A 17,358-nucleotide genomic window follows, 5' to 3' on the forward strand; every position below is an offset into this window, starting at 1 on the left:
CGTGTAGGAGCTGAGGCTCTAAACAACCAGGGAAACTTCCAGATGCTGTTTGGTGTGCTATATTGGACTGCTGTAACCATGGCTACACTCAGATCCTGCAGGGTAGAGAAGCATCATGCTTCTTACAAAGGGAAACGACATTTTATAATTAGTTGATTTCCCATCTGGGAGGTTGTCCTTCATAATCTGTTTCAGATGCGAAGTAAAATTCAGCCAGGCTTGTAACAGAAGCATAGTTCATGTGGCTAGCCAAATCCCTAACACCAGAAAGACAAGGGCTATTTGAATCCATTGCCATGCATTGAGTCCCTGAAATAAGACCTAGACCCCAAGCATGACTCAAAATAATGACCTCTGGCATACTCAAGCTCCTTATGGCTGGCTTAAAGTGTCACTGAAAACTGCAAGAAATGAAGACAACAAAACTCCCATTTTTGATCCTATCACTGCTGAGGACCTTTATCTACCCAAAGGAACAGGGGTAAGAGGCAAATGCGTGCCCAGGGCCCTCCTTGGGTACCTCTCTGCAGCAGTTCTTCTGACTTCAGCCTCCTCACAAGGATGGGAGCCAGTGCACTTACTGCCCTAGAGAAAGTTATTTTCCAGTGCTCTTTTCCCAACTGGATATAAGGCAACCCAAGCAGTAGCATATGCCACTTCAGCCCTGTTTGTCTTTCTGGGAGGGAAGGGACAAGATCCCCGTCTAGACTGAGCACTGAGGAATCTCCCTCACTGAAATTTCCCATCCTAGATACTTTCCCTTTGCCAGCTGTACAAATGATTCAGATGGGAAAACAGAGTCATTTCCCTCTAAAATTGAATGAGACTGTGAGGAAAATTACATGAATATTTAACTGAGTTGTCGGTTTAAAAACTGAAATACAGTCTGACATTTATCAGGCATGGAGGAACAGTGGAGCAGTTGTCACTGCAGTGACAAAAAAACTGAGGGAAGTACAGTCCAGACTTGAGCTTTGACATTTGCTCAAAATCCTGAAGTCCATAATTTATATGGTGAAAGCCATTCACATATTAAACTATTAAAAAAACCCACAAAGACTGAACATCTAAATAGAGCATGAGGTGTAAATGAGAAGGGAGAGGTTAAGAGCAAACACAGCTCACCAGAAACCCATGCTGAGGAAATCCAAGGCAAGATATGACCTGTACATCTACCAATATTACAATAAAGACAATAGATTTGTTTCCCTCTGGAAATTAAATCTTATTTTTCTGGCTTGTGAGCACATTAATGGAGAGAAGAGAAAAGGTCTCTTACCTTGAATGTCGTCATTGAAAGTGCAATACTTGTTACGGTACTTATGCAGGAGGCGGAATGCATTAGCATTAGCAAAATCCTCAAACTGAATGAGGCAGTTCATGCCGTATCTAGAAAGACAAAAAATTATGCATCACATTAAAAAGATCAAAATTTTATATCAAAAAGCTATTAACATTTGCAGTCAGATTTTGATTCATACCTCTACTGATATGTTTCTGTTATATTTTGTATCTTTATGTTCATATAGATTAACTAGAAGGCATAATTATGCTACTAGTAGTGTTTACTCAGTTCTAAGTTATGAATAAAAGATCAGTGAAGAAAGTCTTCATCTCTCTGCAGATATCTCAACAGAAGTCTTCACTGAGAAATCAGCTAGTGAATAAAAAAAGTTGTTCTCAATAAAAAGGTAACACATTCAGAACATGGATTTTATTTTATTGTCATTATGCAGGTCACAACAATTTTGCTTGACCATTCTTATTATAAAAGAAGTATTGATCAAAGCCATGGTTAATCTAGACAAAAAATAAACATGAGAGAACAATTTAAGGAAGTAAAGTGATAGCTGCAAATTTGAATCGAGTTACACTTGGCTAATATACATTAAAATTTTGGGTATATGCAAAAACAAGGTTCTCTACATTTCTTACCTCTGTTTCTTAAATAATATGCTAATAATCAATGTTATCGTCTATTTTAATGTTTTCTTATCCTTGTAGCTAATGGAAAAATGCAAATTGGCACTTCCTACTTTGAAATCTCCATATACTACATTTTGAAAATACAGCATGAGGTTGTATCAGCTGAGCAATTTCTATCATTTAGGTGATATGACTGTGTAAGTCAGTTCAACAGCATGGGACAAGTAACTTTTGATGAACCTCATGGTAACAGTCTCATTGCCAATTCACTAGTGTACAATTTCTAGTATAGGTAGTTGCCTATGATGACTTCAACAGGCACAAGGCATCTCAAATACATCTAAAAAATATAAAAGAGAGGAGCAAAGGAGTATATACATGGAAACATCCAAGGTCAGGTTGGACAGGGCTCTGAGTAACCTTATCTAGTTGAAGATGTCCCTGCTCACAGCAAGGGATTGGACCAGATGGCCTTTAAGGGTCCATTTCAACACAAACCACTCTATAATTCTATTATTCTATATCTTATTTTTAAAAAAAAAAAAACCTGAAGACTCCTGGCACTAGACTTGTATGCCAATACCTAAAAAGTAAACAATTGCCATGCTGTGACAATAAGGTTACTCCTAAAACGAAAGCTAATAAGAAGTTAAAATAAATTAACATTACTACTATATATCATAGAGTCATAGAATCACAGAATGGTTCAGGCTGGAAGGGACCTTAAAGGTCACCAACTCCCCTGCCAGGGACACGTTTCGTCTAGACCAGCTCGTTCAGATCTTCATCCAACCTGGTCTTGAACACTTTCAGAGATAGGGCATCCACAAATTCTCTGGGCAACCTATTCCAGTGCTTCACTACCCTCACAGTAAAGAATTTTTTCCTAATTATCTAATCTAAAGCTACTCTCTTTCAGTTTGAAGCCATTCCCCCGTGTCCTGTCACTACATGCTTTTGTAAACATCCTCCAGTCCTTAGATATGCTTTTTAATAGTACTGTCTCTGGATTCCTTGCCTACCATTCATATGTGGCATTTTTAAGTACTTTCTTAAAACAAAAGCAAAAAATCCCACAAAACCACCAAAAACAATGAAGACATTTTCTACACAAAAACTATTCAGTAAAGACTGAATTCAAGCTCACAGACACTGACAACAGGAAAAAACCAAATATAACTTGTCAATATCATATGGGAGAAAAAAAAGTAAAACACGAAAAGGTTAAAATACAGTGTTAACACTAAAACTGCTTGCACAAGTTTGGATCTGGAAATATCACATAAATGTTATCCTGCTTTGGAATAATATTACAAGAAAAAATATTTTTTAAAAAGGTATTTCAAACTTAAATAAATCAAATGCCAATTTGCAAAGACTAAGGAATCATTTGATTAAAACTTAAAAAAATATTACATTAAGGTGTGGCTATGAAATTACTACCACTAGTATCTAACAGGACAAGATTGCAAAAGCACACATCCTGATTGATTTAAAGGAGGTTTTCCTTATTTGCTAACAGTGCAAATCTATGAGAGATAGTCAAGCAGTTCATGCTTCATACAAAAAAGCAATACATAGATGTCCTGGGAGGCTCAGTATAAATAATAATATACTGAGCAGTTCAGTATAAATACGTTACAGTTTTTCTTTAAACCATATATGTGTTTGGCAACCACAATAAGCAAAGCCATCAGTACTAAAAAAAAAAGGACAAAAATTCCTGTGACTAAATTAATTTCCATGGAAATCACATATTTACAGCCATATTACAATTAGCCAAATCTACGGGGATTTCACTGGCAGGAATGGTAATCCCTGCTGAAAATAAATACATTTTCAGGTTTTATGGAAAAACCTGGACTTCTTCAGCAGCATAATGACAGGCAACTCTTTAAAAGAGAATTTGGCAAGTCAGTAATTCAGTACTGTAAATCATAACAGGGTTCAAATAAGAAACTAGAGCCGCTTTCAATAACTAAGTTAAATTTCTAACCTGATTCAGTTTCTGCAATGAATTTCTGTGATTCCATAAGGGTCCAGGAGCTGACAGTTGCATAATAATACAGAACTAATGAGATTAACACTCTGGAATTCTGGAGTTTGGTTATATGTGTTTCTTGGATGTCATTAGGCCAGTCTGTTTCTTTATTTTAACATACATAATATTCCATTTTCTCATCTGCAGTTGATTTTTCTCTATTTTCTTATCCATTACCTTTGTAGACACAGACCAAAACTTCCTGTCAGTTATATTAAATAAGTGTCCCTGTAGAAAACTCTCATCCTATACCGGGCACACTATCCATACTAACTCTCTGGGTCAGATATCATGGTTGTTTAATTAAAATAGAAAAAACCAAGCAGTCTAACTCTGGACCTCTGAGATTTTGGTATTATAGCAGAAAAATTTCTAAGCAGCATTCTTATTCACTGCAAGTGTAGTACGTTACATTCAGGTAAAAAACTGACACTTCAGTACTTCTCATACTGTAGTAGTACCTCATAAGACCTGTGAACTTTGAGGTCTTATGTTCTTGAAAGTCTAATCAAATCCAGTCGGTGGGAGCCATGAAAAAATTACAGTGTTTCTCTGCTTGGAGTATTCCCATTCTCAAAATCACTAACAGATGAGACATAGAGATGAGGTAATACAAAATAGATAATATCTGGCATTCCAGAAAACCCCCTTGCAATAAGGAATTAGCTACAATGTTGCCACACAGTTCTAGAAGCAACAACCACACCAAAATAGCCACCAACTCTTCTATGACTTCCACATCTTATTATCACAATCACTTCGAGCAAAAATTGAGCCAAAACCTAAGACAATGTTCACAGCCAACAGCTGAGATCCACTTTCCTTCAATTATTACTCGGCAACATCCTTCCAACACTTTCACACTCTGACGGGCAGTTTTAGCTTGCGGTTTCTCCGCTATAAAGGGAAATCGTTCGAATCAACCCTCACAAAAGCAGAACATGTCCTCTCTGTTTGCAACTCATACTCTTCTGTCATTCCAAATTTTCAGTTTGGACGTGCACCTCTCCATACATGGGTATGGTAGACAAATAATTGCTGGATGTGAAGGGAACCAAGCACTTTATTGCTTGCCCACATGCAGTCGTCAAATCCTGCTGCGCCTTTCAAACCACTCAAATTCAAGTAACTGTGATCCATTACAGTTCTGTAACTCGTATTATCTTTTAAACATTATGGAAAGAGAAAACAAGCATACAGCTATCCTAAAATGTGACCATCTATCATCAATACTTGATATAGATAAAGCACAGATTGACTTCACTAAGTTTCCTTAGATGACTCAGAGTGACTGATCAGGCAGGTCCAGATGCAAGTAACAGACTTACTACCAACAAATTCATCAGATGTAAAACCCTTGAATGGTTGTGGTTGACTGTTACAGTGAGCACATCAAAAGCCAGCAACTTCAGGCAGAACAAGATTAGGAGGTAAAATTACAAGGAGTTGTCATGACAGAAAATGCTGTAAGAGGTACTTCTCCACATTTCAGAAGTAGTGGACTATTTAATATGAAATAAGGGTGCTAACCTGTATAGTGCTTATCTATGTGGCTAAACTTGATCATCATATACCTTAGGACAATTTCATCTTCCTATCTGAAATTTGAACGCACACGTTTTTACAATGCAACCTAAAAACGTTCTAATTTGAATGTGTCACCAGCAGTAGAATCCCAGGAGCAGACATCGTATTCGGTTACAATGCTGCCCCTACAACACATCATGCAATACATCCTTCCTTACTGCTTGCTCAAAACAGAGACAACAGTTCTCCATCTATCACTGCTTTTGACCTGGGGACACATAGGGGATTAATTGGGGAACTGGAGGAACACGTAACTAACGTGCATTTTCATACTGAAGGTGGTACAACTAAACGGAAGAAAGAACCTGTCCAGTAGGCACAAACTGGCCCAACCAGAACACCTGAAGAAATGATAAGATCTAGTCCTACACTACCAAAAGTAAATTAAAAAAAAAAAAAAAAAAGAAAATCTGGGAGACATTCCTCCTCAGTGTGTAACTATAACAAATGCCCAAATGAATTCTTGACTATTTTTGTGCTCTGAAAAACACTTCTCTGAAAGTAATAGCTTTGCATGAGTGAGCCCTGGCTAGGATTGCTGAATTTTTGCAGGCAAGTGATCTGTAGCTGTGAATTCATTTCTTCCACCTATTTAGGATGTGTCACAGCAGTAGCTGATTAAACAAACATAAATTGTCCCTAGAAAGTGATAATCCAGATCACTGTTCTCCCTTGTAAATCCTGTTTTGTCACCCAGGCCTTTCTGTGTACTTGGATCTTAGATTCCAAGTCACACAGGCAGTCTGAATCAGGATCCAACTGGACAGACGTTCAAAGCCATATTTCCCTTTTTTGTTATGAAGAGAAAATGTGGACAAGAGAGATGGTAAGCATGCAACATCAGATTTGTCATCAAGTATGGGAAGTAAATGCTGGACAATGAACCATCCTACTGAATAATGTGTGGTTGCCAGAAAACAATGGTTCCAATACTTCTCCCAATTTACAACATATCTTCGTGACAGTCTTAGCTTAGTTTATCCCATTTAAAAATAAATTTATATTCAGTTGTCTGTGACAACAATGTTAATATTTCAAGCAATTCTACAGAGTATATCTTTATGTAACAGGCTGGAGAAAAATGTCCAAAGCTCTTTAATGATCCCAAATATACAGTACCAGCATTTTGGCAATCTAATGCTCTCAAGAACCTCAAACACAGAAAACTCTCGAGAATCTAGTGGGAGCTATAAAAGTGTGGGCATAATTTTGAATTCAAACCATATGATCAGCAAAATCCATGCTTACTTCAACAGCTAAGAATTTTTTCTGGAAATAAATTTAGATCATTTGTTCTTACTGCCAGCCGTTGTTTTGGAAACCTTCCTAAAGGAACAAGCGGTTGCTTTTTAGGTTTTTAGCTTCCAAAATCCTATTTGACTATTTTTTTGTTGTCGTTCATATGTGCCTGGAACGGAAAAAACGTTAGAAACCACCAGAAGTGGTTGCTGCCACCCATTCCTAAGAAGGAGTAAACCAAAATGATAGCAACACTGGTGCTCTCTCCATTGCCTTGTGCGTCATGCAGCTGCTCTGCCAGCCAGAACTATTTAAAGTGCACCAGGATGATGTGGAAATCATCTCCTTCCTCCCTGCTCCAAATGCTGTAAGCTTGCTCATCACCACGTATCCCACCGCTCAAAACAGATGTAAAGCACAAAGGCCACTGCTACAAACTCTGCTTTGTGACAGGGTTTTCATGAACGCATGCTTTCCCGCTTTCCCACCTTCCCACCTCCACTCCTGACAGTTCTTAGGACCTGGATGCCTTCTCCTTCTGCTCTCTCCCAAGCTATCTTTAACTTCATTTCATAAAGCAACTAAACTGCTGCAACGAGGTCGTACATCCATCCTAGCACCTCTTCCACTACAATTTTACCCTGCTGCCTAAATTTAACACAATTTGAATGAGGGGGATAGAGTTTTCCACAGTAATTGCCACATAAGTGTTCTGAGGAAAAAGATGGCCAAGATGAGATACCCTCCAGAAAGCATCCCAGCCCCTCTGAAGCAGATGTTAGTACTCATGTTGCCTTTCTAACAGCCTGATGTGCTACAGCTGCACAGGACAAAAATCTGTCCAAGGTGCACTGAGCTCTAGCCAGTCCTACAATGCAAAAACCTTCCTAGAAGAGGTATCGTTGAATTACAAACAACTTTCTCTGTCCTGAATTGGACCAGCAAGTCAGACAGGACATTCTTCACAAAAAGAGACTTTCTAAAGAACTATCAGCATCTCTGCTTTCCACATGAATGACTATATTTAAAATTCTTTTTTTATTCCCCTATAGGCAGCCACTGGTTTTTATTTTATCTACAGAAAGCATTTACTTTCATAGGATTATTTTTCATAGCCATTTTCTGTATCAAAACCAATCCTTACCTCTGTGAACTCAGTACATATCCAAAGTAGGCATGGAGGTAGGGATGATGGCAGCATTTAAGCACCCACCAGCAGCAGACCCATCTTTCATTCACGTTCTCTTAAGGAAATATAATCCTACAAAACCTTTCCATGTTACCATTTCTGGCACAACCACAGCACTGTAGTGTCTGCAGTGCAGCCCTGCTTTGTACCAGTGCTTCTAACACTCTTCTGCTTGCATCTTTCCCTGTCCTGAGCAGATTTCGTATTTATCTCCATGGCCTTTCTATGCCAGGAGTAGTGAGGAGAATGGGGTGGAGATCATAGAATCATAGAATCGATCGGGTTGGAAAAGACCTCCGAGATCATCGAGTCCAACCCTTGGTCCAAATCCAGTCCATTTACTAGATCATGACACTCAGTGCCACATCCAATCTGCGTTTAAAAATCTCTAGGGATGGTGAATCCACCACCTCTCTGGGTAGCCCATTCCAATGCCTCAATTTTCTCCCTTTCCCCCCCCCCCCCAGCCAACAGCACTGCTACATGTGTGGGCTTCATTGGCTTTGGGAATAGCAAGGCTTAGGAGCAGAGCAGTGCTCAATGAGGAAGGTCTTGAGGTTGGTGGCCCTAGAATTTTTTGCTAAGCAGAGAAGCAAAACCAGATTCTTTGCCCACAGTCAGGCACTATGTACTTAAAGGGCTTCTCTTACAAATAAAGGTAATTAAATGAAAAGCTTTTGTGATATACTAACATACACAATTACTGTAAGTAAAAGACAGTCTGTTTTTTTAACTTGGTTGCATCACACAGCAGCAAGAACTATTAGGTCTTTAAATTCAAGTCTTAGAAGTCCATTCTACTGAAAAAATGAGTTGAAAACAGTTCTAAACATACCCTCTCTAAGTTTTTGTGCATTTTCAAAGTGCTGTTAGGATTAATATGGACAGTCACTAGGGAACTTGAACTAGATTTCTTCTACTTCAATACCTGACTGAAGTAACTCTGAGATGTCTCAGGACTGTAATATATAAAGGCTATGAAATTATTAACTGTAAGTTACCATAATTGTAAAGTTTGATTTCTTCTTGTTGCGAAACTATTTGTATTTTATTTTTGATTTGGATATTTGTTCTAAAGTACTGCACACAACAATGTTGTCAGGAACTAGACTTGATCATAATTTAGACTTTTCCAGTTCACATGTTTAGAGTCTTATAACGGAATTAGGGAGGGTGCTAGCAATGAAGTATGAATGGAAATGTGTGTACTACTAGAAGGAGTAGCAAAACAAAGGTGAAAACAGTGGCACACATGGATAAGGAAGGACAAAACTGACTGCAGGAAAATTAAAAATGTCTCATTTTAATCCAGATGAGTAGGTCTGAGCCCGGGTAGGGCCACAGCACAGCCAACTCTGGGACCATGACCCTGCATGTTGACAACAGCAGAAGACCAACAATTGCTATCACAGCACATCACTTATGCCACTCCTTATCCTGTGAGCACAGTAAGAAGTTATATTGCAATCTGAAGAAATTCAACATGAGAACATACAGACAAACAGACAGCAGACACAAAAAAATTATGGAGGCTGAAGTAAGCAATACCTTGAGGCAAAATAACCATGCCAGCATAGCTGTTGCTAAGGGCATAGAAGACCTGTGTAAAATCAAGTTTATCACCACTCACCACTAGAAGCCCAGAAAAAGCACTGAGGACTTGACAGTCAGGGCCCTTTTGCCTTCAGTGTCACACATGAGCAGTCTCGCTCAGACCACATGAAGACACGGATGCTGACGCTTTGAGTAGGAAGGCATGAAACTGAATAAGTAAAATCAACTTGTTTAAACACTTTTAACATAAATCCACCTCTCTGTTCCGTAAGAACTTTCACTGAGCGTTGTCAGATCAATTTCTTACAGCGGATTGTGGTAAGTTTCCTCCTTTCCACTGTGAAACAGTCCCCTCAGCAGGAAGGTGGCTGGATAGCACAGTATTGAGGTATGGTATAATGCACATTACACAAATAAATTACACTTTTGAAATTTCACAAAGTCAGACATAAGCCAAAATCTTACACTTAGTTCTTGACATACACAAACATCAGGCCCAGTAGATTAGATCACTGCCATGAAAAAAACACACCACCAAACTTCCACAAATGCAAAGGTATCTGGGCTTGCCTAACTTTCAGGTTAAATCTGAAGAGGAAGAAAACTATATTGTAAATTTCAGTAGTTTTCCTCCTTAAGAAAAAAAAGTTCCATGTGAATTTCAAGTAAACAGCAAATTGAATTACTGTGATGCACTCTCATGAATTGTATTGGTTTACTTGTTACCTAATCCTGACCCTATTTGAGCCAAAAGTAAAACTCAGGGAGTCTGAAAATGTAATTGTACCTCTCCTAGTTATTCTACTGCCTTTTTAGTGTTACCATTTAGCTGCTTTAACTGTGACTTAGACCAAAGAACAATCTCAAATTACCTTCAGTTTTATATTCACTTAAAAGAGATGAGTGAAGATTTGAAACAGATGATCTGAGATATTTTTTTTCTTTTCATCCTCTTCAACTCTTCTTTAGAGACTTGGCACTGTGACACTTTAGGCTGAGGGAGGGAAGGGTACTGAACAGATGGATTGGTCAAGTGTCTGAGCAGGCTAAATCAGAAAAACAGAGAATCAAGGAAGAAATCCATCTCAGATGGAAATAGTAAGTAGCTTTATTCCTCATGAATCTTTAGCTTTAGCTAAAGGTGTGTGTCACTTCTTGCCATCCCAAAATATAGAGTGGTCTTTTTTAAGCCCTTCAAGCTTACTTTTTTATTTTAATTAAATGGTTTTGCATTAAAACAAAAAAGAACTATTGTTATATAAAAAAAAAAGTGTATAAAATACACAACAGTATTTGATAAGTCATCCTACACAGCTTAAAATCATTTGAATCTAGTTTCAAATGGGTGTTTACTGGTCACTTCTGCAATCTCTAAATCAGTGATCATTACTATCTGGCTTAGATTGTCAGGAATTTTACTTTGCCAAGAAAAACATCATAAAGCCACAGTTCTGAGGTTTGCCCGGGTGTTGGCAAGCACCTGAACACTTTACTAATCAGATTTTTAATGCTCTAAATTTTGCAAAAGTTACCAAAAAGAGATAAGTATAGCTGCACTTGAACAGTGGTCAACAATTGCACAGGGTTGTCACAGGGAAGTCTTCTAGAGATCTTCTAGTATGGACAATACTGTTTTATATATATTACTATTCAAAATTACTGTGATTAGTGGAACCATCTATTCCAAGAAGCCTGTATTCCCTAAGCATGGACACGTTCTCAGATTTCTGTATTAAAATAAGAGCTGCACTTGGAAAAGGTAGAGGTTTATTTTGGATGGACAAATTATATTTGTATTGACTGTGTGCACTTTAAGGAGGCATTTTACTTATACAAGCTGCATTTTATTTTCTTGAGAATGACCTTTCATATATTCACTGCCCAGACACTAATTTTCCCCATTTTCCAAAAAGGTGAAAGGGTCTGCCTTACAGCAACAAAAATAAAATAAGATCCTTGGCTGATAATTCTACACCAGAAAGCTTTCTAATAATTTTTCAATTATAGTTATTTAACTGAGTCTAACAGTATTTAAAAATACTATTTCAAAAAACACTAATTTATTAAGGTATTTACTTAAATACATGAGAATTCCAGCTTGGATCAACTTAAATGCCTCCCTTGATGCCTGATTGAATCAGGCCTGAGTGATTTATAGCAACTGCAACGCCTTTTTGGAAAAGATATTGTATCTTTTGCCAGAATCTAAAGAATGCTAAGTAGCCTTAGGAGGTTAAACCAAGATGACTGCACTTCCTTACATATTTGATGATATTCATAGGAGTTTACAGATATTTTCCATAAAATAAAAGATGCAGATGGATAGCCAAATTAGTAGAAAGCCTGGGGCATCACATCTGCTCTTTCTCCCTGCTACTTAAAGTATAATGAACAGATGGAAATCTAAATTCTACCACTCACAGCCTTCACCTTGACTGTTAAAAGGCAAAAAAGTAATGAGCTTTCAGAAATGTCAAAGGGAGGTTGTAACGGGAACACTTAAAGCATTTCTAATAGACGAAATACACTCCATAATATTTCTACTGTTTGATCATCTATGAAATAAACACCTCCCTTTCCAAATTCTTGATGGTCTTTTTAAGGCATTAAAATACCTTATGTACCTGCAACACAAATAACACTTGAGAGAAAAGAAGCATAGTGGAGGCTAGACTGAAGAAATGGAGAATGTACTATTTTGAAGGCATTATTTAGATGGCGTGCTGTTTGACTTGAGGAACTGTGAATATTACAGTGGAATATCACAGAATCACAGAATGCTTGAGGCTGGCAGGTAGCCATTTTATCCACTCACCTGTTCAAGCAGGGTCAACTATAGCAAGCTCTGCAGGACCACATCCAGACAGCTTTTGGATATCTGCAGGGACAGAGTCTCTACAACCTCCCTGGGCAACCTGTGTCAACGTTCGATCACCCAGAGAGTAAAATGTTTGGTTTTTTTCTAAAGCCGAAACTTCTCTTACATTTAAGCACAATGTTTGTGTCTTACTTTCTCTTGTCCTGTCACAGGGCACCACTTACAAACAGCTTGGTTCTTTCCCTAGCAATATTTGCACACACCCTCTGAGCTGCTGCTTCACCTGGCTAAACAGCCTCAGCTCTCAGTCTCTCCTCACAGGAGAGCTGCTCCAGTCCATCATCTCAGTGGCCCTTCACTAGTCACTCTTCAGTATCTCACTCTTGTACTGAGTATAGCATTCCAGGTGAATATGGATGATAAAATCTAACTAAACATATGATGTGTAGAGCACTGATTATTTGACACAATAATACAAAGACCTATTTCTTCTCCAATTGGTCAACACTAATTTTGGAGTGTGAGAAATAATTTATATATAAGTAACGAAAGTTAATGAAAATGAGGATAGGATACTATTTGGTTTTTAGTGCCAAACCCACTTCCATTTACATTAATGTCTTTAGAAAAATATCTAGGTGATCCATAATGTACTTATGAAGAAAGCAGTTCACTGTACAGAAAACCAGCTATTCTGTTATGCCTAGACTTGATGCTGGTCTTTACTTAACATCGCTATTTCAAAGGGAGGTGGGAAAAGGGTTTCTTCTGTATGTATATATATAAACAGTTAAATTTCTAAAGCTTTCTTCAACTTGCCCCTTCTGGATTACAACTTTACTGGCTCTCTATACCACACTAACTGTGAGGGGTTGAATGCCTCAAGTTGGAGGTACTTGACACATCCCATGGTTAGATCTGAAGAACATGCTTCCTTCTTCCCCAACGGTCCCACAGCAAACACAACATGCTATTACTGCCTTCACACTATTATGTATGTACCTCAGACTGGAAACCTCTGTAATTCACAATGGAGCTATTACTCCACTGTGCAGGAAAGATTCAACTTTATTACACTCATTTCAGGATAAACTTCAGCAAAGAATTGCCAGGACCAGACAGAAACTTGGGACTTCTGGAAGGATATCTGAGAAGCCATTTACAGTACATACTCTCATGGTACTTGATGGTAAAGGAACTGGTTCTTTAAGTCTCTAGTATTTCCCCAAGACTGAGAGAAAGCAGGTTTCAAGAGAATGTTTTTGTAGGTTTTAAAATTACTGATTTTAAGTTTCTGCGGTTAACAACATGAAAACTTGCAGTTGATCTGTGATTCTATGGTTCTGTGACCTATTCCAGGCAACTTTTCAGTTCCACTCTGACTAAAGGGAGAAAGAAAGAAGCATGGAACATCTGCCATGTTGGTATTAAGATAGTTTATGTGTCTTATGCCCAGTACTGCACTAGAAAAAGAAATCTGTCCAGACAAAATCTGAACTTATCCTATGTACTTCTAAATTCTTCGTAATCTCGCTGTGATTATGCAGTTCACGCCACCATCCTGGTCAAAGATTTTTTACATATGAAGAAATAACCTTGACATTGATGATGGCTTGAAGTCAGTCTCACTGTCTTTAGGGATGATATTACTCTGGAAAACATTAGATCAGTGTGCTATAGGTCTTCTGTAGTCTACATCTTGTGTTAGATACAGGCCCAAAGGACATCCAACTTCAAATTTCTCTTTTGACTCTTTTCCAAGAACACCATCTACATGGATTCTAGGATATTTTTCTGCAATGTATTTTAAGCATTTGACCTTTTTTCCACTCCACTCTATTTGCATTGTTAAGATTACTTGACAATTAAACTATACATATAAATCTCGGCTCTCCATTACATAATATCTAAGTATCATGAGAAGACACGTCCAGGGGTAACTAAATAAAAGAAGATGGGAAGGAAGAAAAAGAAAGACAAGCATTTATCTCTCCAATGATCTCTCCAGGAACTAATGCTTATGTACAGAGTTATTAAATATCCATAATAACAAATAGATGGGGAAAAATATAATAAATAATAAAGTTTACACATGACATAAAGACTGAGGTTGTCATAAATTATGAAACAGGGTACTATCTTGTAAACTGGGTAAAGACAAATACATTTATTTCAGTGTGGTCAAATGTAAATTTATAAACCAAGGACCAAAACTGAAAAATGCTATTTCAGATTAAAAAAAAAAAATAATCAAAAAAGCTATAGGGAATGGACATATACCATTGCTCAGCAACTATCACAGTCAAAAAGGTTAACATAAATAAGGCCTGTACAGATAAGGGATTACCAAATATGGATATGGTAATATCCATATTTGTTATAGTTTCAAAATAGTTATATCATTATTCATTATAGTATAACCAGTGCTATAGTACTCTGACTGTTTCTGATGTTTATATTTAAAGAATTAAACATTAAACCCACTTGATTCTAACTAAATGCCTCATATTATGCAGAAGGTCAAACTACTTTACAAAAATGTTTTCTGTCTTTGTAAACTTGCAGTACATTGAACACGGCTAGAGGAATGCTTAAATAACATACAACTCCAAACATTCAATTATGTTGACACACTCAGCACTCTGTGAGACGGCTGAAAGAACTTACAAAAGGTAGGTTTTGAATAGCAATCTGAAGGAAACAAAGAAAAGTTAAGTTGCAGATGTAATGGGGGAAGATATTTCACATTAAAGGAGAAAAAAAAATCCTCTTAAGCAAAACATGAAAAAAATATAAAGTAGCAGAGCTTTGTAACTAAAGCAGAGATGAGGTAGAGGTACCAATAAAGCTGTGTATAACCACGAAAGAATAAAAACTATTTTGGTATAGTAAAACCAATAAGAACATTTTCTCAAGAGGAAGTGTGAACAAAGCCCATGAGAGGAAGAAGAGTTTGGCAGCAACATTTGGACCGCCTGGAAGGAAACCAGGTTTGCATCACAAAGGCCAGAAAGTACTGTAATCCAGAAGGGAGATTATCCAAGACTATAAATATTTTCAAATCTATCCTAATAAAAGATATACACAGAGAAGAACTGTGCCTAGGGAAAGACATCAGATTCATCCTACACATCCTAGCAAGATGGAGAGCACTGTCACTTCTGTACAGAAGCTGAGTGGGTTCTGTTTGAGTAGCCTTGCCAGAGCAATTTAATTTTCCAGCTCAATGCTATTCAGCAGAAATTAAATATCAATAAACAGAGGCAACATTATCAGTGCACATCACATATAAGATACCACAAATCAGAAAACATAAAAATGAATGTAAGCATGTGTTCAAACAAACTCCTTAGTTTGTGGGGAATGGCGACCTGCTGCTCCTCAAATAGTGTTCTTCCTTCTTCCTGCCCTTCCCGGGGCAGACATATTAAACAGTTAGAACCTGGATTACAGCTTCCATACCACTTATCATTGTAAGAGCATCAGAGATTCTCTAAAGATAAAGGCACCAGGCACTTTTGGGTCATGCCATAAGTTTATTATTCTGTATGAATGAAAAGCTTTCTCAATCAGCTTTATGAGTGAAACTGCAATTCAAGCTGCGGTGAATATACATTTAACCTGCAGCAGTTGGCATCAGTGAGCTAAAGTAAATTGTTATCTTTCAGAAGAAAACAGAAATTAATAGAAGTTCAGGTGGGCTCCATAGGATTTACACAGTTGCCTTTAAGAACACTTCTCCTAGGCTTGTGATGGTTGGCCTGAAGATAGAGCACTTCCCACTCAATTATTGCACATTTTGCATCTCCCTTAGCACACGTGAATTCAATTACGCCAATATTACAAAACCAGGTTGCAACTGCTTGGTTGCTCTCTTGATTTCACATGTGATGGACAACTTGAGTTATTCTGGACCAGGAGAGAAGAAGTTGTTCACAGGGAAAAACCCCCCAAAACATTTTTAGACCAATGACTACATAAAATCAGGTCAGAACTATATCACAAATTTTTTAAAAATAATCTTGTACTAGAAGAAATTCCATATAATGTGTTTAAAGGTAAGAAAGAAAAAAAAACTGAGAGAATACTTTTCTAAAGTACTCAAGTGTTTACTGTTTTGAAAATATTAGCCAGAACTTAAGGGAAAGTCACATTTTATTACTACAAACAAAACACATTTTTCTACAATTTTACTAATATGGTTTATACAAGTCACAATGTTCAAACCTCCACACAATGAGTAAAGCTTCAAAGACTAACAAAATCTCTTTTCATGGCTCCTTGATACTCCAGAAGTCTCCATTGCTATTAATATTTAAACAAAGTCAAGACTTCACGTATTAATCTCAAAATTACTCCTAATTGGGCTTTTAGTTGGGAAAAATTGGAGGAATGTTTATAAACTTTGCCATAGAAGTGGAATACTCAAGCTCAATAAAATGGTATATTTGTAAGAATAATGTTTTTTCAAGAAGTTATCGTAAAGAAGTAATAGCCACTCTTGCTTTCATTGCAGAAACAGAAGCTTTCTGAAATCCCAAAAGAAAAGGAAAGTATGAACATTGTATTTTACAATGAAAAATTGGCAACATTTTCGGCTGACCTACACTGGACATATTATTACAGTCTGTGCTACTGGCTACAGTTACATTTTAGCATCATGAATTTAACTTTCTTAAAAATTGCCTTTGAAGTAAGTTCAAACTTTTCAGTCCAAACTGTCTCACTGGTAAACTTATATTGAAATCTTTATTAACAGTGATTGGAAAAAAGGTTAATTGGAGACTAAATTAAGGTCCCATAAGTGTTCTAATTCTATTTTAACATTTTAAACAGGTGGTTAGAAGTTCTACATGGCTGCTCCTCAAATATTCAAGATCCTGGGGATTATATCAGTGATCTTAAAAGAGCACTGTATAAAATTATAGCTTTTATAATTGGGGACTAAGTGAGAAAAGGAAGGGGTTGCACGTTCCTCAGAACTGTTTATAATCCTCTCCTAAG

At 37.3% G+C, this 17,358-nt stretch overlaps 1 protein-coding gene across 1 annotated transcript in view; it reads right to left on the reverse strand.

The window, feature by feature from the left end:
• ME1 (malic enzyme 1) overlaps positions 1-17,358 on the reverse strand; it is a 164,001-nt gene that overhangs the window by 39,057 nt on the left and 107,586 nt on the right. Inside the window, exon 7 of the mRNA XM_027645062.1 lies at positions 1,280-1,389. Within this exon, the coding sequence (XP_027500863.1) occupies positions 1,280-1,389 (110 nt within the window). The remainder of the gene's footprint in view (positions 1-1,279; positions 1,390-17,358) is intronic.

The sequence above is a fragment of the Corapipo altera genome, unplaced genomic scaffold (genome assembly GCF_003945725.1).
Source record: "Corapipo altera isolate COAL_440 unplaced genomic scaffold, ASM394572v1 2, whole genome shotgun sequence".
Lineage (NCBI taxonomy): Eukaryota > Metazoa > Chordata > Aves > Passeriformes > Pipridae > Corapipo > Corapipo altera.